This window comes from Adiantum capillus-veneris, chromosome 27 (genome assembly GCF_014529385.1).
Source record: "Adiantum capillus-veneris isolate H3 chromosome 27, ASM1452938v2, whole genome shotgun sequence".
In the NCBI taxonomy this organism is placed as follows: Eukaryota; Viridiplantae; Streptophyta; class Polypodiopsida; order Polypodiales; family Pteridaceae; genus Adiantum; species Adiantum capillus-veneris.
In genome coordinates, this window is record NC_140957.1 from 3920773 (window position 1) to 3943562 (window position 22790).

The 22790-nt window shown below is 44.3% G+C and overlaps 3 protein-coding genes across 5 annotated transcripts in view; 2 read left to right on the plus strand and 1 right to left on the minus strand.

Annotated features, from left to right (window-relative positions):
• Positions 1-1794: 1794 nt before the first annotated feature.
• Positions 1795-2403, plus strand: LOC147421422 (uncharacterized). The gene has a single exon (XM_086502397.1). It carries the CDS (start codon positions 1795-1797, stop codon positions 2401-2403), a length of 609 nt encoding a protein of 202 aa, XP_086358523.1.
• A 147-nt stretch (positions 2404-2550) lies between these two features.
• On the minus strand, positions 2551-2919 carry LOC147421423 (uncharacterized). Its single transcript, XM_086502398.1, has one exon. It carries the CDS (start codon positions 2917-2919, stop codon positions 2551-2553), a length of 369 nt encoding a protein of 122 aa, XP_086358524.1.
• Positions 2920-5847: 2928 nt separating this feature from the next.
• LOC147421424 (uncharacterized) overlaps positions 5848-22790 on the plus strand; it is a 43328-nt gene continuing 26385 nt past the window's right edge. Inside the window, exon 1 of one of the 3 annotated variants that reach the window (XM_086502445.1) lies at positions 5848-7857. In XM_086502445.1, the coding sequence (XP_086358571.1) occupies positions 6169-7857 (1689 nt within the window). In that variant the 5' untranslated portion in view covers positions 5848-6168. The remainder of the gene's footprint in view (positions 7858-22790) is intronic. The other 2 variants (XM_086502446.1, XM_086502444.1) reach the window with 2 other exon arrangements.

Consider the following 22790-nt stretch of genomic DNA (forward strand, 5'->3'; position numbering starts at 1 on the left):
TCACCGCATAATAAACCTCCTTATAGAGTTTCTCAAGCTCAACAAGAGGAGATTATGCGGCAAGTGCATGAGTTAGTTGAGAAGGGCATGGTTAGGCCTAGCTCATCTCCAATTTGCTCACTTGTGTTATTAGTGAAAAAGAAAGACATCACATATCGTATGTGTGTCGACTATAGAGCACTAAATAGGATCACTATCAAAAATAGGTTTCCCATTCCACGGGTAGAAGACCTATATGATAAGATACAAGGGCCAACCTACTTCAGTAGGATTAACCTAAAAAGTGGCTACCATCAAATAAGGATAGTTGATCAAGACATTGTAAAGACCGCATTTCACACTATGTTTGGTCTTTACGAATATATTGTCATTCCTTTTGGCTTGACCAATGCACCAACCACATTCAACCGCTTGATGGAGAAGCTATTCAGGCCTCACCAAACCTTTACTGGAGTGTTCTTTGATGATATCATCATCTACTCTAATTCACTAGACAAACACAAGCAACACCTCCAGGTAATATTTCAAGTCTTAAGAGAGAATAACTTTATGTTGATCGAAAGAAAAGTGAGTTTTTCTTACAAGAGATTCAATATTGAAGTCACATTATCTCTCAGGATGGCATCCAAATGGATCCATCAAAGTTAGAGGTAATAAAAGGATGGCCTAAACCAAGGAATCTTCATGAACTAAGAAGCTTTATAGGTATGTGTGCATACTATAGATGCTTCATAGAAAAGTTCTCACAAATCGCGGGACCATTACATGACCTAACAAAGAAAAACATTAGGTATACATGGTCTGCCAAGGAGAACAATGCTTTTGAAAAGCTTATCTCTCAAACTGTGCTTACACTACCGGATCTCTCAAAGCCATTTGAGGTCCAATGTGACGCTTGTGGTGATTGCCTTGGAGCTGTTTTACTCCAAGAAGGGCACGCCATAGCCTATGAAAGTCGAAGCCTTGACCCTGTTGAGCAAGCTTTAGGCATATATGAGAAGGAAACTCCTTGCAGTTCTACATGCCTTAGACTCATGGAAGCACTATTTATTGGGGACTCCTTTCATTCTGCGGACGGATCACCAAAACCTTAAGTACTTCATGACGCAGACCAAGCTCTCCGACAAACAAATGAGGTGGGCAAATTTCCTTTCGCAATTTCATTTTCATATTGCTCACATTGCTGGCAAGCATAATCAAGTAGCTGATGCACTCTCAAGACGGCCAAGAGTGAATGCGTTTTCCATAGCAACTCACAATGATCTATCTTCTATGATAGATGAGTATGCTATTGATTTTGATTTCAGAGCTGTGATTTCAGCCCTTGCACTAGGGAAGAAAGAGGAACCATTTACTTTACAAGATGGTTATCTTCTCTATGGCAATAGACTATGCGTTACTAACTCACTACGTGGGAAAGTATTGTATGAATCTCATGCTCCTCCTTATGCGGGGCATAGAGGGATTCAGCCTACCCTAAAAGGGATTGAAACATATTTCTATTGGCCTACCATGAAATGCAAAGTGATGCATTGTTTGGGATGAGGCTCCCATGGTCCATTGCTATGCTTTTGAGTCCTTGGATAGGACATTGAGAGATGTTATGCAAAATGATGCATTGTTTCGGGGGAAGGTGTTTCTCTTGGGGGCGATTTCATACAAATTTTGCATGTGTGTGTACTTCATTGTTCCAGTGACTTGGTTGAGAGAGACTTTGCAAAATGGGTACTACAGATTGGCAATGGAAATGTTTGTCACGGGGATTTACTTGATAATGTAGCATATCCAAGTAGTATGAAGCTTAAAGATAACAATGTTGAAGGCTTGATTCACAGAATATATGGTGACTTACAAAATGTCGAAAGGTATGCAAGCTTCTTTAGGGACATAGGTATTCTTGCACCACACAATAAGGATGTTGCTATAATCAATGTCGTGGCTATGCGTAAAATCAGAGGACTTGACAAACAATACTTGAGTGCATATTCTCTTTGTCCATCAGATTGTAATGGTGGGCTATATCCAATAGAGTTTTTAAACTCGTTGGATCTTGGTGGTGGCATCCCACCACACTGCTTGCACCTGAATGAGAATGCTCCAATTATGTTCCTTCGCAACTTGGATCCAAAGAGTGGTTTATGCAATGGGACAAGATTGATATATAAGCATTTTTATCACAAGGTCATTGAGGCAGAAGTAATCATAGGTTCTCACGTTGGAGACAATGTATTCATACCAAGGATTGACTTTATCATAGGAGGTTCTCAAGGATTAACTTTTGAAATGAAGAGCAAACAGTTTCCTATGAGACTTGCATTCGGAATGACCATCAACAAGGCACAAGACCAAACTTTTGGAGTCCTAGGTTTATACCTTGCTACACCTGTGTTTACTCATGGTTAGCTCTATGTAGCAATGTCCCGCATGCATTCTTCTACTGCCATAAAGATTTTGATGGATGGTAGCCAAATATCAACAAAAATTTCAAACACCGATCGGTAAAGCCACATTATGTTGACCACGTACACAAAAAAGTAGTACATTATAAAGCTATGTCTTCTCAGTCCCATCAGGTCTATTTAAGAAAAAAACTCTCCCATTTGGGGAGTCAACTACTTGCATGATTTCCTTATAAGCAGCTCTTTGTCCACAATTCAAAGATGCTTCCATATGAATGTATAAATTCATTTGCTCCTTTGCATTGCACATCCTCTCTTCTGCTATCAAACCACTCCCACATCCACATAATACAAAACGGTCTACTTCGGGGAGCCCAGAGTAGACACACAGTCGTTTTCCATATGATTGAAGCAGAGAATATAAGCTACACAATGTTTGATTCTTAGCTATATCATGCCATACACCCTTATCACGTGTACATTCATGCAATGCATGAACATAATCCTTAGAAAGCTCCATGGAGAATCAATGCCACAGTGTACCTGGACATAATAGCTCACAAAATACCAAGATCACAACAAATAGTTGTCGTAACTGGAAGGCGATACTTGTACATGATGCCTCTTGCAAACACATAAACCATTCATCATCATTTTGTAGCAATCCCCTGACATTACAAGCTTCCTTGAAAGTGGCATAGCTTTGTCCATTGAAAGTGCGAAGCTCCTCAAATGACTTACAACCCTTGAATATGGTTAGTAGCATACACAAATAATAAAGATGGCCATCATTGGGAACAACATTGTACATTCTCCCGATAGTATCACCTCTTTGCCTATGTGACCACGCTTTATTAGTGGGGTTCCAAACCCATTCACAGGGAAAGTCTATATATAATAAATCATTTGCTTCCGGATATTGTTGATTTGCCACAAACCACTCTGTAAGTGTTGTCTTCTTATTATCATCATTATTCACAGATTGGATATATCAGTAGAGTCTCCAAAAGCAACCATATTCTGTTGAGGGAGATGCACATGCAAATGCAATATTTTAGGCTTTTCCTTGTGCACAATGAGAATCCAAAAATTCTCCAAATTTCCTCCGATGTGGATACATAGCGTGCATCTAAACAACTCTTAATTTCATTAAGAACATCTTCTCCATCTTATAGCACAATTGTGGCCCTATCATGTCTTTTGTACACATAACTACAGAGATACTTCATTGCTGATACGGTGGAGCATATCTCGACATTGCTGTCAGCTTTATACCTTAGAGACAACAATGGATTATAGGGAACAATCCATCTATTATCAAGATTCTCTTGCTTTTGAACCACATATTGACCATCACCTCGCAGCATATACCTTGGATATCCATCACCATCAACAGAAGTAGCTACACAAAACTCGCGTGGGTATTTGAATCTACATAGTGTCATTTTTTATTTCAGTAATGTTGGTTGAGGGCAAGCGTAAAAGGAGAAATTCCGCCCCAAAATAGGGAAGAATAGTGTTTTTTTAGTTTAAAAAATGACCTAATTTTTTAAATTTCCTCTTGGAAAATTCAAGAATAGGAATTTTGTATGGAACACTGCCTCAAAAAAGCGCCTATCTACAAAACTACACAGTTGCATTAGACATTTAAAAGCACCAATCATCCATGCGGCTGGCGTAGCCTCCTGTCCTCGCTCGTCGTTTCCTGCAGCTGCCGCCCTTGAGTAGCAATCCCATCGTCAAAACTTTGGTAAACATCTGCATGACACCTAGCTTCTTGTGGTTTATAAGAGAAATTGCTGCCTGCGAGGCATGGCAGCCTTGAGCTGCAATCCCACCGGTCTTGCAACACCATATATATATATATATATATATATATATATATATATATATATATATATATATATATATATATAGAGAGAGAGAGAGAGAGAGAGAGAGAGAGAGAGAGAGAGAGAGAGAGCCCGGTGAATGGAAAGGAGTGCCTAGCTGCAACAAGATATTGATATTCCTTGGGTAGGTTTGAGACTCGACAATACCTTCAAACCAAAAGTCATAACATAACCTCTGTGTGGCAGCATAGAGAGAGAGAGAGCCAAATGGTAGAGAGAACTAGCTCACCTTGCAATAACGCCGTAAGTAGGAGCAGCGCCCCATTTCACTGATATCACCTTTTATAGCATAGCATAAAAGGTTAGTTGAAGGGTCAACACCAACATTTTCTTGTTTTCTTGCAGTTTTTTGCAACATTGGCTTCTCAGGTCGCCACCGGACCATGTATAGCCGGAATAACCATTTGCAGTCACGTGGCTGCCTGAATTCGTGTCTTCTTCGTACAAAGTATATATATTATATAGTTGAAGATTGAATGGTTTGTTGGATAGTATATGTCTGAAAGACTCTGAATGATTTCACAAAATTCGTTAAATAAGGGTCCCAAGTCCCTCCCTAGGCCTTGGGACTAAGTAACTCCCATATTAAATGCGGGGTGGAGTAATGGGATCGACGGTCCGAGTTGAGGGACGGGATCTCGAGGCGCACTAAATAGGCCGCACAAAAAGCGAGGCGCAATAAACTCGGCCAATGGGAAAAACGAGGTGCAGATGGGTTTCGAACCGGTGGCCTTACAGTCCAGGTTGAGGGTTGCATAGGCTAACCACCTCACCCACGCGCACATCATGTATGCCTAGTCGTTTTTATGGCCTTATATTGTGAGGTGATATACATTTTCCAGGCTGTCCAAGTTTAGTGCCCGTCCAGGTTTAGTTTTTGATTTGACTGCTGCGACTGCGATCTCCTCTGCTTTCAGGCGTGAGCTTCTCCGCCTTTGATCCATTGCCCCCCCGCCCCCTTGAATATGGGTGTTAGTCCCGAGGCTAGGCTCTCGTGACAATGAAACGAGTGCATTTTCCCTCCCTCCCTAGCCTCGTCACTATATGGCACGGCTCCGGGTCAGAGGGGATCTAGGGCACAAATTTGGGGGGCAAGGCGGCTTTAATCTCCGCCGTTGGATCACATAGTGAACTAGGGGTGAACTACGGGTGGGTGAACTGGGGTGAATTGAGGATGAACTAACGGTGAACTAGGGGCAGGTAAGCTAGGGGTGGGTGAACTGAGGGTGAACTAGGGGCGCCTAAACTAGGATATGATCATGTGCCGTGCCAACATGGACAGTGACGTGCGCTAGCGTGATGGTAGGGCATTCGTGTGGCAATCGAGACGTCCCAAGTTCGACCAACACCTCGCGAGACGGGTGAACTAGGGGTGAACTAAGAGTGAACTCGGGGTGCCATTTTTGCCCCGAGTTCACCCCTAGTTCACTACATAATCTGACGACCGAGATTAAAGCCACCTCGCACCGCCAAATTTGGGCCTTAGATAGATCCCCCCCCCCCCGCCTAGAGCCGTGCCATATAGTGACGAGGCCTCCCTAGGCCATGTGTGCAGCTCTCGTGACAATGAAGTGCTTTCAATCATTTGAACTTTGATCGGCACCAACGCAGTCGTCAAAGAGCTCATTGGAGCGCTTCTGTTTCTTGTTTCCGCAAGCAGGAACTGCGCTGTTCGGCGCCAGCAATGGAGGCTACATGTTCATGCAAAATGTGCCCCAATTTCTTTATTTGAGTCTCGGATGCGCGTGACATTGCTCGGTGCAGCTATTATGGTTTATTCCCCGTGTAGAGCTTGGATCCGCTCCTACGCCTCTAGTGCATGCCCAACTGAGGCCCTTTGATAGCGTAAACAGCCTCTGCCCTGCTGGCTGGCAGCAATGGAGAGCTTAGATAGCTGTGTTCAGAATTTGGATATGCGAAGCATGCCCCAGTTTCTGGATCAAGTCTCAGATGAACGTGAAAATGAGGCCTCTCGCCATTTTGCCATCTCTCTGTATGCAGAGCTTGCGCGTATGCATAAGCAAGCGGTTATTCCTTTCATCCCTCGGATGATGGCTTCCATTGTCAGATCTCTTCCTTTCAGTGCAGACAGCCAGCAGCTCCACGAGGCCTGCTCCAAGGTAGTCACTTCTGTTGCCAGGTACACCATTGACCCTACAAGACCTTATGATTCCAACCAGCAAATTCTCTGCGATTTGTGCTCGCCCCTGCTGCCTGTGCTTTTGAGCAGGCTGGAATCAGCTGCTGCAGGTGCTGCCATCTGCTTACAAGCTTTGGTTGAGTCAGAAAAATGGAAGTTTGCCCCTTCAGATCTTCAAAAAATCATCTGCACAAAGGCTACTGCTGCTTTGGTGGAGCAGGGCACTCAAGCAGTCATCTTCTTACACCTGGTAAAGTCTCTTGCTAAATTTTGTAAGGAAGCTTCAAAGGAGCACGTAGCAGAGTGGCTGGGGGTAGGGCTTCAGGTGCTACAAAGGGACACAGCCCAATGGCAGAAGCGCCTAGCAGCAGCACAGCTCATCACTATCATTTTGAAAACAGCTGATGCAGATAACTTGGGTATAGATCTGCCGTCAATCGTGAAAATCTTGGAGGTGTGCATGCTGGACAAAGTAACTGTAGTGCAAACAGCAGTTGCTGAAGCCTTTGACACAGCAAAGGGCGTAGGCCTCGAGAAGCATCTGCTCTCTGCAGGCAACAACAAAAACTTCACCCCAGGAAAAAATGGTTCAATCGACATGATTTGTGAAAGCCAAAGAAGGTTTTTAGATACAGAGGTATCTGGTATGCAAGACCTGTCCAGCCCTGGTTCTTCGACATCTGGTGCATCATCCTATGAATCTGTACCAAGTATGGCTTCCTCTACAGTGAAGTTTGGTTCAGAGCCCAAACGCTCAAAGCAACAGGGAAAGAATATGTCATACCTATCTCACTTGAATGGAAGCCTTACAAGGACATCAATGCTCAAGGAGAACACCCCTGCAACTATCCCAAGGCGGGTTCTTTCAGAGATTCCTACTTCAGGCAAGCGGCTGAGTAACTCGGACTCCTTGCCAAGCTCATGGGAAGCAACTTCTTTGAGAAGATCTTCCATGGATGTTGGAAACAAAGAAATTAGCTATTCAATGCGAAGTCAAGATTTTTTGGGCCCTAGAAAGTTTGTGCAACATGTTCGTGCCCCTGCGCATGACGATGCACAAAGGACAGTTTCACTTTCAAAGAAGCGTGTCGATGGATGCCTGAATGCCAGTAACACTGAAGATAGACACAATGCAGATTGGGAAAAGAAAGAAAGTGTTCCTTGTGAAAGTATGGCAGGTGGTAACAGTAGTAGGAAGGAAGCTACTAAAACGGCTGAAGAGGGCAATGAAAGGGGAAAAAAGAATGCGAAGATCTCCCCGGAAGGTTCTTTGCCGAAGAGAGAATGTATGCAGGCCAATTCAAGTACAAGCGAGTCGGATGGCGCGGATGTTGGCTGTGCAGACGGTGGATTCTTATCAAAAGACCCTAGCATGGAGGCGAGAAGTAATGAATCCACTTTGCCAGGGGAAAGAAGTCATCACAAGGTATAAATTTTTGTCCATTGCAGGTTGAGTGAGATCATGCACTCTGGATTTTGTTGCTGTATTGTCATTTTGGTATGCACTGTTGAATTTTTGGCCCAGTGGGAGATCATTATTTAGGTAATTTAGATGCTTAACTCCAAGTTTTCATAAAAATAGGATTGTGTCCGCACTTTATGCTATAAGTATTGATATGGTATTCCTTAAGTGCTGATTGCAAGGGAGGCTTTGATCAGGTTTGAACATTGGAGATTGGTGCAATTCTAGAGTTTTTTTTCTTTTTTTCTAGAGCTTGAGCAGACTGTAGGTTGAATCTTTACATCGCCACAAGGAGGAAAGCCAACAGGAAGGTTTTTTAACTGTGAAAGTGGCCCTTAAGCTTAATGGAGAAGAATTGATTACGTTTGTGAAAGATGTCTAGATCTTGCACCATCATGAATGATTCATTATGTTTCACAGGCTGGCTGGACTCTGGAAAAGCTTTCAGTAGAATGATGGTCAGTAATAGTCTAGCGAGCTGCTAAAGAGCTTGACTAAATTGAAGCAACTTGTGCTACTTCACATGAAGCATGAAATTGTGCTACTTCTCATGAAGCATGAAAACATGGAATGCGCAACCAAAATGGGGAACGGGAACGGCAAAAGGGGGTAAATGGGAATGGAGGACTGGAGCTGGAATGAAAAACACGTAAAATGTACAATTTTGAAAGTTTGAGCTCTACGACAGTTAATGCACAAGACACCTTAAGCCTCTAGAAGCCTTAATTGTTAAACATGTGAGAAATTGAAGGGAAACCTACGCTAGTCCCACACAGTGTCACATGAAAACATGGTTCGTCCCCTCAAAATGAAACGAAACGAAACATGAAACACTTGAAATGTTTCGAAACAAACTTGAAATAGGGAGACAAAATGCGTTTCCCAGGCTCAAAAAAGAACAAATAGTCTTCCTTTCAAAATCCAAAACTATTCATATAGTGTGTGAACATATTTAACCACTTGTGTGACCATATATCTAGGATGTATACATCTACTATGACTCTAAATATTACGCTTCCTATAACGTCTAGAAACATATTTGTTTTGTATTGTGTTTCATCTTGACATTTTCAAAACAAAACAAAATGAAACGCCTTGAAACGACAAAACACATGAAACATTTCTTTGTTATACTGGTCGACTCCCACATGGGCGTTCATTTTGCAGTATGTGTGTGCTTGCTGTGCAAAATGCTCAATGCTGCTACTTTCCGTGAGACAAACTACAATTAAACACGTGTAATTCCACACTAGAGGGAATTTCTTGTATGGCTACTTGTTGCACAAGAAGATGTAAGGTGCAGCGGAAGTGAATGTTGAACTTTGCTCAAGATGAGTGCTCCGAACTGTGCTCAAGGTTCCTTTTACTTACGGAAGGGAGAGCCTTCCGTTCCTTTAGTGAGAGAGTGCAAGTGATCACAAACAAGTGGATAAACACTATGCTTGATGCTCAATCCTTCTTGTACTCTTTCGGATACTGTGTCATGCCAAGGAAGAGACATGGAATGTGAATTCCGTGGGTGCAAACATTTTAGCTTTTCATGAGTAATCCGCATACATCCGTGCTCATTCATGAGTGAAACGTGTTCAACGTACAATATGGCATGCCTATGAAAAGGGATCACATAAGGACGGTGACTAAAATACAGGAAAGCATCACGAATGAAACACTCGAACTATGCGTGCTGACTAATCATTCGGACATAGAATACTTCTTGTGGGGGTTCTTTGGACCTCGATTGGAGAGCCAAGATCGGTTCTTCGTGCTCTATTGTATCTGCAATGAGGTTAGTTTCACTAGACAAAGTATCAACTAAACCATCATCCTTGTGAACAATCACATCATTATCCTGCAAATCATCATACTTATCGCAAATCATGTGGGTCGTGCTTGGAAAAGAAGAGACCGAGAGAGTCTCCTTGTCCCGATCCTTTGCAATCTGTGCCTGCACACTAGAAAAGAGTCGAAACAACTCTTGCATGTGTTGGGCTCTCTGTGCTTCATACTCTAACCGTCTTTCTTAGCACTTGCGATCGAATTCGGCTAGTCTTTCTTCAGCCGCCAAGCGCACTTGCTCACGCTCACGCTCAAAGTCGGCCTTTCTTTTTGCTTTTCTTTCTTCGCGTTCACGAGCCAATTCTGCCATTCTTGCTTCGCGTTCTAACTTCCTGTCCATCATAATCTTGTTGAAAGCCTACACAGGAGTTAGTACAATCCTTGTCGTAGATGGGGAAGAGGGAGGAACCTCCTGGTGGCTTGTGGGTCTTGGGTTCTTGGGGTTCTGGAGTCTTGAGGTTCTTGAGGGTCTTGAGGTTCTTCTTTAGCTTGCAATCTGTGTTAGAGAAGGATCTTCTCTTTACCCGAGCTCTTCTCTTTTCCGTGGGCGCACCCCTTGGTGGCCTTGCGCTCACACCAAGGTTGCTTTCTCCCACCTCACGTCAATTGGCCAGCCGCTAAGTGCACGGTCCGCTCTCAATGAGTGAAAAGAGGCACAAGGGAGGCTGGACAAGCCCTTCTTTCTTGGGTTTCCCGTCACTCTTCAAAAACACGATTAGGAATCGACACGCCCAAGTGGACTTGGGTTACGTGGGACCGCAACAAGCAAAAAAAATTATGTGGTTCTTGTGGTTCTTTCCTTGAGTGATACAAAACACTACCAAAGCTCTGATACCAATGTAAGGTGCAGCGGAAGTGAATGTTGAACTTTGCTCAAGATGAGTGCTCCGAATTGTGCTCAAGGTTCCTTTTACTTACGGAAGGGAGAGCCTTCCGTTCCTTTAGTGAGAGAGTGCAAGTGATCACAAACAAGTGGATAAACACTGTGAATGAAGGTGCTGAGACTGAGAGATAGAGAGAGAAGAATACGATACCAGAATGTTGTCAAACCCTCCTCCGAAGGCCCCACTCTCTATGGCAAGAGCGGTCTACTATTGATTGCACAAATCTCTACAATGCAATGGACTCGACGACGATGAGGACGACCAGAGGAGCTGAAATATGAAAACGCTAATGGCTGAAATCTGCAAATCTTGTATTTGCTGAATTCTGACTCTATGTCGGTGACGATGTCGATGACGACGATGCGACGACGACGCGCTGAAAATGCAGATTCTGACTTTGATTGATCTGACCGTGCAGCGAGGATCTGCTGCGGGAAGGTGAGATCTGCGAGGTTTGGGGGCTGCGGTACGGTGTCTGAATGCTGAAAACTGAAAATGTTGAGGCTATGGGCTGATCTGACGCAATGAATCTGCAAAATGCCGAGGCTGATCTGCAAGCCAAAAACGCTAGGGCTGAATTTGGGGCTGCTGCAAAAACGCTAGGCTTCTGCTGTCCTGTTGTCGCCGGGTTGGCCTGCAAATGCAAAGCGCTGGGTTGGTTCTGCAGTTGAAGAAAAACGCTGGCTGTTCTTGGCTGAAAATGCCTAGTCTTCTTCCCGGGGGGGGGGGGGGGTCTTGCTTGAGAAGGTGCACTGCCGAATGTCAGGTCCCTACTGCCTCTTCTGCCAGATTATGCTAGCGCTAGGGTTTCTTATATACTTGGCTTGCTAAATTGCCCTACCCAGTTCCCAACAAAAGTCACTTAAAAATAATAAGTGAAAAATGGCTAAAATAGGGAAAACAGGTCTATGCACTGTAAAAATGCTCCTGATGGGTTCTGACTGAAATCTGATGGTCATGTTGTGTGCAACCAGAGGATATGCATCTAACCTAAGTGTCTGGACATGCACGGTCTGCGAACAGACTCACAAAAGTGCCAGAACACTTCCTAATCTAGGTTGATTGAACTGAACTGAACCCTTGCCATGAAGTAGCTTGTCCACGTACACATAGGGTTAGATGTGCACGTGACATCCCCTCCTTTTCAAAGTGAGGTACTGGTACCGAACTGTATGGCGTCGAGGGAGATTGCCAACAGCGTCTGGAATCCTGTTAAGGACTCTTCGGCGGCGCACTCTGATGTGTGGGTCGCGCGATACTTGAACTCCATAAAGGTCTGCAACGCTTGCTTCTTTGGGCTGTGCCGAAAGCGGCAGTCATCTGTGGCTCCTTCAATGCTTCAACTTCGTCTATAGTCACGCGTCTACCTTCTTTAAGAATCTCCGAGGATGAAAATTCCTGAAACCACTTCCAACACAAAAACATGAACATACCCATTCCATGTACAGTGACTGGAAAAATTCTAATCTTCCTAAAAAACTGTGTATGCAATGCAGATGGACAAAGTGACACCGTTCATCAAACACACGCAAACAATGGGATCGAATCTTGACTTTCTGATCTAAATCAATCAATTGTGGCAAATCACAATGGAAATGCCGATGCTTGATGCTCAATCCTTCTTGTACTCTTTCGGATACTGTGTCATGCCAAGGAAGAGACATGGAATATGAATTCCGTGGGTGCAAACATTTCAACTTTTCATGAGTTATCCGCATAGATCCGTGCTCATTCATGAGTGAATCGTGTTCAGTGTACAATATGGCATGCCTATGAAAAGGGATCACATAAGGATGGTGACTAAAATACAGGAAAGCATCACGAATGAAACACTCGAACAATGCGTGCTGACAAATCATTCTAACACAGAATATTTCCTGTGGGGGTTCTTTGGACCTCGACTGGAGAGCTAAGATCGGTTGTTTGTGCTCTTATCGTATCTGCAACGAGGTTAGTTTCACTAGACAAAGTATCAACTAAACTGTCACAAACGGGAGCGCATAACAATATAAAATACATTCGGATAAATAGGATTTATCACTTATTACTGAAGCCAGAGGATATAGAGAGAAATAAATAGAGAGAGAGATAGAGAGTGAGAAGATCGACACAGTACTGGGGACCAGAAGATGGGCTGGTCCCCCCCCCGTAATAGTATCTTTATTACTGAGGAGAAGTCTATACAAGCACTTGAACCGAACGTATTACCACGTTCGTTCTAGAATAAGACTTGATGGTTCCTGGAAGCCTTAGCTTGCGATTCCTAGGGCAAAACCCTATTCCAAGGAACTTCCGTTCCTTATTCCAAATCCTTGAGAACCAAGGTTCTCGCCTCTGGATCTCACCTTCCAGACTCAGGGCTTGACATTCCTGCAACTCTTTTCTACTCTCTTTCCAGAGTCCTCTTCCCGCAGAACAACTCTGCTTTCCCGGACACGAAGTCCTTACTTGGGAATCCCAACTTCTGGATCACAACTTGAGAGACTACCTCTCCGATCCGTGGATCTACTTCCCAAACTCAGGTACGAAACCCCTGGGCTGATCTGGCTCTAGTTCCTCAGAGCGCTTTTCTCCTGCAGAGGCTCATGCCTTCCTCTGCTCCTACTCCCTCACGAAGAGGAAGTACACCTGCAATCAAATACTCAAAGATCAGAACATGAAAATTGTTACCTTCAAAGTCTCGACGCTCGAAACGCAACTCCGTTCTCGAAAAAGCAATTCCCCGGAAGAGATCTCTCCATAGAAAATCCTCTCTTCCAATCCTACACACAAAAGAGGTGTGTTCTCGGGTTCCTTCTCGTAAATCAGCCCCGTCTACGACGTTTATGGGCTGAAAACAGAGAAAAACAGCAACTTGTCGCGATGGAAACACGCTTCGTAGGCACTTCTTCGCGAGGGAACTCGCGCACTGGGTCTTGGCGACATCTGGTACACTTGGAGCAGCCATGGGCATCACTGACAACGTCTTCTTTATGGTTGAAATCTGCAGTAGCATCTCCTCCTTGCAAAGATTGGTCCTCCTCTTTGAGTGAGGGCATGTGATGCTTTTATAGCTCCTAGCCACGTGTCATCAGCGTGTGACTACTATCTATCCTTTTTGTTGATTTCTTTCTTATTATCTATTTACTTTCACTTTTTGGAAACACCCCTCGGGAAATCTAACTGCCCTGCATTGCATAGCTAGTGTGGAACTGTCCAGAGGGAGTCCAGGCCTGAGGGCAAGAGAGCACTACGGTTGGACAAGGACTATGGTTAGCCAAGTGGGGTCATTGACTAGCCAAAGTGGAATCCTTTGCTACAGAGGCTACATTTCAGTTCTGGATGTGGCCGCAGTGTACAAAGAGGGTCGGATGACCTAGAAAGATACAATGGCAGTATCTCCTAAAATTTAGGGAACTGCTATTTTGGGACCTGAAAATGTGTTGGCGTCATTACCTCCGGAATGACAAAGGGAACATTTTCTTACTCTGCCGTGAAGTCAACTGGGCAACCGGTTGGGATATTTTTAGGCGGCAACCCTGAAACGGGAAAATGCTTGTAAATGTGCCAAGTGGCACATTCTGGTGCACTTGCCTCATGCAACAAGAAGTGGCGCTGAATTTAGGAGGGGGAGAGCCTGATTTTCAGATTGGTCACAGGTTAAGAGCTATGGAGTGCTTGCTTTCCCTCTTATGCACAGTGCGGTGCCAGGAGTGATGCCTTGCACGCTACGCACTGCCCTCTCTCTCCCCTTTGTTGTGTCTTGAAAGTACAGGTAAAATAGACGACTAATAATGGGTGAAAGCTAATCAAGGTTTAAAGTATAGTCTACCGCCCTTTTTGGATTGAACAGGCCGGTTTCATGGTTCCATCGACGGGATTAAATCACTTTTTCCCATAGAAGTGAGCCTTGGTCAGTTTTGGGCTTGAAGACACAGGGGATCATAGACCAGACACAGGGAATTGCAATTATGGCTGACAGACCAGATGATGTGACTGAAGAGGTTTCCTCTTCACAAGGTCAACAGACACATGAAGTGGGTGAGTCCTCAAGACCACCACAGACAGATGACGATATATTCAGGACCCAGTTGGCTACTGCTGTGGCTATGTTCACACAAGTAATGCAGAACCCGAGGTTTTTAGCCTTTCTGCAACCTCCTGTTCCGTCTCAGCAAGTTGGGTCATTGGATCATATTCAAAAGCCTGTTAAGGCTCGAGCACAGGTGATTCATACCGCACAGTCAATGGAAACACCTGTACACTTGACGGAGAACATGCAGTCTCCACAACCTATGCCTAAGGTGCAAGAACAGGTGGCTGAGATGCCAGTCTTTCAAGCTGTACCAGTTCAGCCCGCCACCTTTCAGCACCCTATAGCTGGTTCTAATGGGCAGGGAAGCAACTTACAGGCTATGCAACAGGTCTTCCCACCACCTTCAGTACACCCTGGCTATTTTGGAGGTGGATTGGTATTCCAGAGCATGGCTGGTCATGCACCTGGAAATCAGTTTTATACGCCAGGAACAGTGTTTGGGGGTGCTCAAACGATGATGCCTAACCCCATGTATGGTGTCACGGGCATGCTACCAGGGTTTCAGAGCACTCAGGGCCAATTTGGGATGCCACAGACAAATTTTGGTATGGCTGGAATTACAAATCAGCAGCCAAATATGGCATTTCCAGGTCAAGTTAATAGCGGCCAAGGAACACAGATGAACCCTAATAGTGTTCCATGTTTCAGTCACTTCCATATGACAATTTAACGCCGCTGGAGAGGCCAACTCCGTACAAAGAAGGTGGCAAAGGTGTGTCATTCACGACCTTTACAGGGTTTGATGACAGGAAGAAGGCTCTCTCATTCCTCCAGCAGTTTGACAAGGCCTATGCAGGGGGAAACTTTACAGAGGCTTCAAAGGTCCGCAAGGCAGCCACTTTCTTGACAGGGAATGCGGGACAATGGTGGACAACTTTATTGCTTCAAGGGCAAGCTCCGTCCACATGGATTTACTTTAAGCAGATTTTTGTAGCAGCATGGTTATCTGATGACTTTGGAGCAGATGTCATTACAGAATGGCACCAGCTAAATGCTGCCACTTGTAGAAATCTTGATGATTACAATCGGAAGTTTTGGAAAGCTCTACTTCCAGTAACTTCCTATAGGTTTGTGCCATTGACAGAACAGATTGAAAAATACTGTTGTGGCCTACCCAAAGGATTGAGAAAATACTGCACGAAGACAAAAGTCACTACTTTGACGCAGCTCATCGAGGTAGCAAACACTGGCAATAGTTTGCTCAAGGGAGAAGATTGTGAATTTAACACTGGCGTCAAGGCAGGATCAGGCAAGAAAAATTCAGCCAAGAAGCACGTTCCCAATGAGGCTCCTAAAGGGACTCAGGAGTCAGCCAACGCAGGGAAAGACAAAGCTACGGCTGAATCAGAAAAAGGACCAGCAAAGAAATGGAAAAGACGTTTTCCTCGCAAGTCAGAAGAGCAAAAGAAGGTCCTAAGGACAGAGAACAAATGCTTTATATGTGAGCAGCCTGGCCACATTGCTTACTATTGTCCTACAAAGAAAAGGCCAGCTGATTCTGATGACAAGGAAGACAAGAAAGGAAAGAAGCCCATGGCTGGTCTAGTGCCAGATATGGTGGGCGACAAGCCAAATTCAGATGCAAGTGAGCTTTGCAGAGCATGGGGAAAGGTCAGGGATCAAACAGTGCTTATCTTCTTTGATCCAGGTGCCAAAGCCAACTTCATTTCCCCAGAATTGACTTCAAAGTTGGGAATCAGACCTAAAGAGATGGGGTATACAGCAGAGGCAGGTTTGGCATGTCCTGGCCATACAGAGGCTGTGACGCCCATCATTGGAAAGTTGCGTCTACATATCCAGTCCTATGTAGATGTTGAAGAATTTTACATCATGCCACTGGATGGATGTGATGTGTTGTTAGGTATTCCTTGGTTGTTTCGTGTACAGGGAATCCTGGATGCCTACAACAAAAAGATCACTGTACAGAGCAGAGGAAAGACTCACATTGTGGATGTAAAGCTTAAAGGAGAGTCTATTCCTACTGTATCAGCTTCTGCTATTACTTCTGTTATGAAAAAGCATCTTTCTGCGTACTTGGTTTTTGCACGTGAAGTGTCAGATTGTGATGAATCAAATTTATCTGTGCTAGATAAAGAAAGGTCAATGTTTTTACAACAGTATAGTGACTGTTTTTCCGATTCATTACCGTCTCAATTACCGCCAGAAAGACCCGAGGACCATGCGATAGATTTGGTGCCAGGCAGTAGCCCACCAAATAAGCCTTCGTACAGGGTTAGTGCGGCTCAGCAGAAAGAGATAATGGGCCAAGTATAGGAGCTGTTAGAAAAGGGGCTGATTCAGCCTAGTTCATCTCCATTCTGTTCTCCAGTGTTGTTGGTGCAGAAAAAGGATGGCTCATGGCGTATGTGCATCAACTACCGTGCACTGAACAAGAATACCATCAAGAATAGGTTCCCTATACCTAGAATTGATGATATTATGGACAAATTAGAAGGAGCAGCTATGTTTAGCAGGATAGATCTAAAGAGTGGGTACCATCAGATCCGCATTAGATCAGAGGATGTGCACAAGACTGCTTTTAGAACGACGTTTGGCCTTTACGAATTTTTAGTGATGCCCTTTGGTCTCACAAATGCTCCTGCTACGTTCAATAGGATGATGGACAGAATTTTCCGTCCACACCAGCAGTTTGTTGGTACATTCTTTGATGACATGATAGTCTATTCAAAGAATGAAGAGGAGCATAGGCATCACTTGGCCATTGTGCTCAAAGAGCTACGCAATCATAGGTTGCTCATCAATGCAAAGAAAAGTGAGTTTTTTCTGGAAGAGATTCACTTTCTGGGACACATTGTCTCAAAGGATGGTGTCAGAATGGATCCTGCAAAAGTTGAAGCGATCAAGTCATGGCCAAATTTGAAGACGGTGCATGATGTCCGAAGCTTTTTGGGACTATGCTCCTATTACAGAAGGTTTATCCGAAATTTCGCTGAGATTGCTTCACCTTTACATGCTCTTCAAAAGAAGGCAGTCACCTTTAGATGGACACAAAAAGAGATTTCAGCTTTTAATCTCTTAAAGGAAAAGATGACTTCAGATCCAGTCATTGTGTTGCCAGATCTTAGGAAGTCATTTGTTGTCCAGTGTGATGCATGCGGTAGTAGCATTGGTGCAGTGCTAATGCAAGATGGTAGGGTAGTAGCCTATGAGAGCAGAATTTTGCAAGGGCCAGAGATGACCATGCAGGTCTATGAGAAAGAGTTACTGGCTGTGATTCATGCGCTCTTAAGTTGGAAACACTACCTGCTAGGTGCAGACTTTGTTGTCCAAACGGACCATCAGACCTTGCGATACTTCTTGACACAAACAAAGTTATCTGAGAAGCATATGCGATGGGCAAATATTTTGTCCATGTTCCATTTTTAAATTGTGCATGTGGAAGGCAAGAAGAACGTTGTGGCTGATGCCTTGTCAAGGAAGCCACAAATTTCAGCTGTGTCAATTCCTTATCATCATGAACTTGATGATATGAGAGAACAGTATGCAAATGATGAAGATTTTGCAAGGGTCTTCGAGCAACTAATGGATGGACAACGTCATGAACACTATCTTCTTAAAGACGGGTTCATGATGATGCATGGCAGATTGTGTCACAAAGCCATTGCGACGCAAAGTTATGGAAGAGAGTCATGTCCCACCGTATGCAGGGCATCGTGGTATCGATGCTACAGTTAAAGCGGTTGAGACATTCTTCTATTGGCCTACATTGAGAAGGGATGTGGATGCCTTTGTGCGAGAATGCCTAATATGCCAAAAGGTCAAGTTTGACAGGCAAAAGGCACCAGGGTTATTGCAACCACTACCTATTCCAGATAAACCATGGGAAAGTATTGCTATGGATTTTATCTTTGATCTTCTGAGAACGCAGACAGGAAACGATGGTATTTGGACCATTATTTGCAGATTCAGCAAACAGACTCATTTTATTCCTGTCAGGAAGAAGATAAAACCAGATCAGATGGCACGCTTGTTCATGAGCAATATTTTCAAGTATCATGGCATGCCACAGTCGATTGTTAGCGACCGTGATCCACGCATGACAAGTTTGTTCTGGAGAGGCTTGTTTGAGAATATGGGCACAACGCTCAAATTCTCTTCGTCATTTCATCCTCAAACAGATGGGCAGTCAGAAGAGGCAAATTCTACTGTCCTAGATCTGCTGAAGTGCTATGTGTCAGAGCATAAAGGAAAGTGGGAGCAGTATTTGCCATTGGTGGAGTATGCATACAATAATACAGTGCATTCATCAACTGGCAAGGCACCCTTTGAGATAGTTGAAGGTGGCAAGAAAGTTCCTCCCATACTGCATACAAAGGACAAGATATTTGAAGCAGATAAGTATGTTCAGGACATGGATGAAATGTACAAGAAGGTCAAAGTGGCCTTAGAAAAGACTCAGGCAAAGCAAAAGAAAGCAGCTGATCGTCACCGTCGTGAAGTGGTATATTCACTTGGTGATTGGGTGCTTTTACGCTTTGAAAAGGCAAGGTTAAAGAAGATGAAGGGCAAGGAAAGATTGTTTCCAAAGCTAAGCATGCGTCACTATGGGCCTTTTCAAGTGTGCGACATAATCAGTGATGTTGCATATAGGCTGAAATTGCCTGACAGTTGGAAGATTCACAATGCGTTTCATGTGAGTCTTCTCAGACCCTATGTGGGTGATGTGCCAGAAGATATGCCAGCTGAAGATCAGCCGGAAGTCGAGGAACTTGACGAGATCTTGGTCCCTGAACAGATTTTGGCACACAAAGAAAGGAAAGTGAAAGGCAAGGTTGCTAGGCGTTACTTGGTAAAGTTCAGAAACTATCCACCAATGGATGCTAAGTGGATGGAAGAAGGTGAACTTGCAGAGTCACCAACTGTGTTATCACTTTACCTTGAAGCCTTCGATTTGCAACCTACCTTGACCCCTTGAGTTTCAAAGCTACATGGATTGTCAGTGTGACAATGGCTTCTGAAACAAATGATGTACATGGTATTTAAAGTGAGCTCAAATCAAATACCTGTTACATGAATGTTAGAGCTGTACAGATTGTCAGTTTGGCAATTGCTCTTATGGAATGTCCAAAACTTGGTTAGTGCTATAGAAGTGAGTATTTCTTGTCAGTTTGTCAAGGATATAGTGATTGCTTCTATTAAAGAGTACATGTGTAACTGCATTCTTAAACTGTCGGTTTGGGTATGCTCGAAAGTGTTACGGGATCCAACGTGTACTATAAGACAGTGGCAAAATGTGCAGCTACGATTTTTTCATTGGAAAGTTAGTGACTCAAAGCAATGGCACAGTGCGAAGCTACCACTATGTCATTGGGACAGGGTTCACACGTAGGCAATACATGAGTCGACGAGGTGTTGAATACACCAGGGTTGACAATGAGCATGTATGTGTCGTACATGTGTCGACAGGTGTTGAATACATCAGTGTTGACTAGGAGCATGAACGACATAGATGCAAACGAGGACGTTTGAGATTTCAAGAGGGGGGTATGTCATCAGCGTGTGACTACTATCTATCCTTTTTGTTGATTTCTTTCTTATTATCTATTTACTTTCACTTTTTGGAAACACCCCTCGGGAAATCTAACTGCCCTGCATTGCATAGCTAGTGTGGAACTGTCCAGAGGGAGTCCAGGCCTGAGGGCAAGAGAGCACTAAGGTTGGACAAGGACTATGGTTAGCCAAGTGGGGTCATTGACTAGCCAAAGTGGAATCCTTTGCTACAGAGGCTACATTTCAGTTCTGGATGTGGCCGCAGTGTACAAAGAGGGTCGGATGACCTAGAAAGATACAATGGCAGTATCTCCTAAAATTTAGGGAACTGCTATTTTGGGACCTGAAAATGTGTTGGCGTCATTACCTCCGGAATGACAAAGGGAACATTTTCTTACTCTGCCGTGAAGTCAACTGGGCAACCGGTTGGGATATTTTTAGGCGGCAACCCTGAAACGGGAAAATGCTTGTAAATGTGCCAAGTGGCACATTCTGGTGCACTTGCCTCATGCAACAAGAAGTGGCGCTGAATTTAGGAGGGGGAGAGCCTCATTTTCAGATTGGTCACAGGTTAAGAGCTATGGAGTGCTTGCTTTCCCTCTTATGCACAGTGCGGTGCCAGGAGTGATGCCCTGCACGCTACGCACTGCCCTCTCTCTCCCCTTTGTTGTGTCTTGAAAGTACAGGTAAAATAGACGACTAATAATGGGTGAAAGCTAAATCAAGGTTTAAAGTATAGTCTACCGCCCTTTTTGGATTGAACAGGCCGGTTTCACCACGGGCACGAATAGCTGCTCGCGTCGAGATCGCGGCCGTTTTTTTTTTTTTCCTGTTCTACCAAAAAAAGAGAGAGAGAAACGCTGGCTGATCTGTTGCCTTATTTATCAGATGGCTGCCCACTTATTAAGTGGGCGGCCGGCGTATTTTAAAAATAGTCTGAACTTGCCCAAAAACTCAATAAAACCTTATAAGTTAAAAACAATGCTTTCACAGCACTTCCCAGGCGTCCCTGGATGCAATCACATGCACAGTTGCAATGCAGACATAGACTTCCTCGTGGGAAAGCATCTGCTTTCCCGAAAAGCAATCCCGCTTTCTCAGAAAGCATCTGTTTTTCCTCAAAGTTTCCTATGAACCCATCTTCATTCAAGTGCTTGCTTTTCCTTGTGCACAATTCTAACACAGTTCGGAATTTCCTCCTGACTATGGATATTCCCTTGATGCACCCGTCACCCACCTTGTGACGCATCAGGAATACCCATCACCTAGTCCTTTCCTACTGAACTTATGGTACAATCTCCTTCACGATGCTCTATGTCACCCATCCTATGACGCATCAGAGATGTCCGTTCGTGGATGGTCGGATACTTCTTTCCGATGCTCCCTGTCACCCATCCGATGTGACGCATCAAAAGTACCCGTTCGTGGTGGCCTTACAGATATTCCCGTTCTCAGTGCTTCCGTCATTACATTGAACGACGCACTAGGAATACTCTGTACTCGGATGTCTCCAGTGAGAAAAACCCTCTCACTTAAAATTCCAATTTAGAATTATTTTTCCTGTTGTTCCAAGCGAGAAAACCCTCTCACTTATAAATCCAATAATTCATTTAGAATTATTTTCTTGTCAAATAAAGCCAGTTTAGCAACATAAACCATCATCCTTGTGAACAATCACATCATTATCCTGCAAATCATTATGCTTATCATTATCGTGCAAATCATGTGCGTCGTGCTTCGGAAAAGGAGATTGAGAGAGTCTCCTTGTCTTGCTCCTTTGCAATCTGTGTCTGCACACTAGAAAAGAGTCGGAACAACTCTTGCATGTGTTGGGCTCTTTGCGCTTCAAACTCTAATCGTCTTTCTTCGCACTTGCGATCGAATTCGGCTAGTCTTTCTTCGGCCGCCAAGCGCGCTCACGCTCACGCTCAAAGGCGGCCTTTCTTTCCGCTTTTCTTTCTTCGCGTTCACAAGCCAATTCTGCCATTCTTGCTTCGTGTTCTAACTTCCTGTCCATCATAATCTTGTCGAAAGCCTCCGTAGGAGTTAGTGCAATCCTTGTCATAGATGGGGAAGGGGGAGGGTCGAAAAAACCTCCTGGTGGGGAAAATTCTTCTTCACCACCCTCATGCTCATCACCTTCATGCAAAGTATCCATTCCGCTCCAGGTAATGACCGTACATTGAAGTCGTGGGTTCTTGTGGGTCTTGGGTTCTTGGGGTTCTGGAGTCTTGAGGGTCTTGAGGGTCTTGAGGTTCTTCTTTAGCTTGCAATCTGTGTCAGAGAAGGATCTTCTCTTTACCCGAGCTCTTCTCTTTTCCGTGGGCGCACCCCTTGGTGGCCTTGCGCTCACACCAAGGTTGCTTTCTCCCACCTCACGTCAATTGGCCAGCCGCTAAGTGCACGGTCTGCTCTCAATGAGTGAAAAGAGGCACAAGGGAGGCTGGACAAGCCCTTCTTTCTTGGGTTTCCTGTCACTCTTCAAAAACACGATTAGGAATCGACACGCCCAAGTGGACTTGGGTTACGTGGGACCGCAACAAGCAAAAAAAATTATGTGGTTCTTGTGGTTCTTTCCTTGAGTGATACAA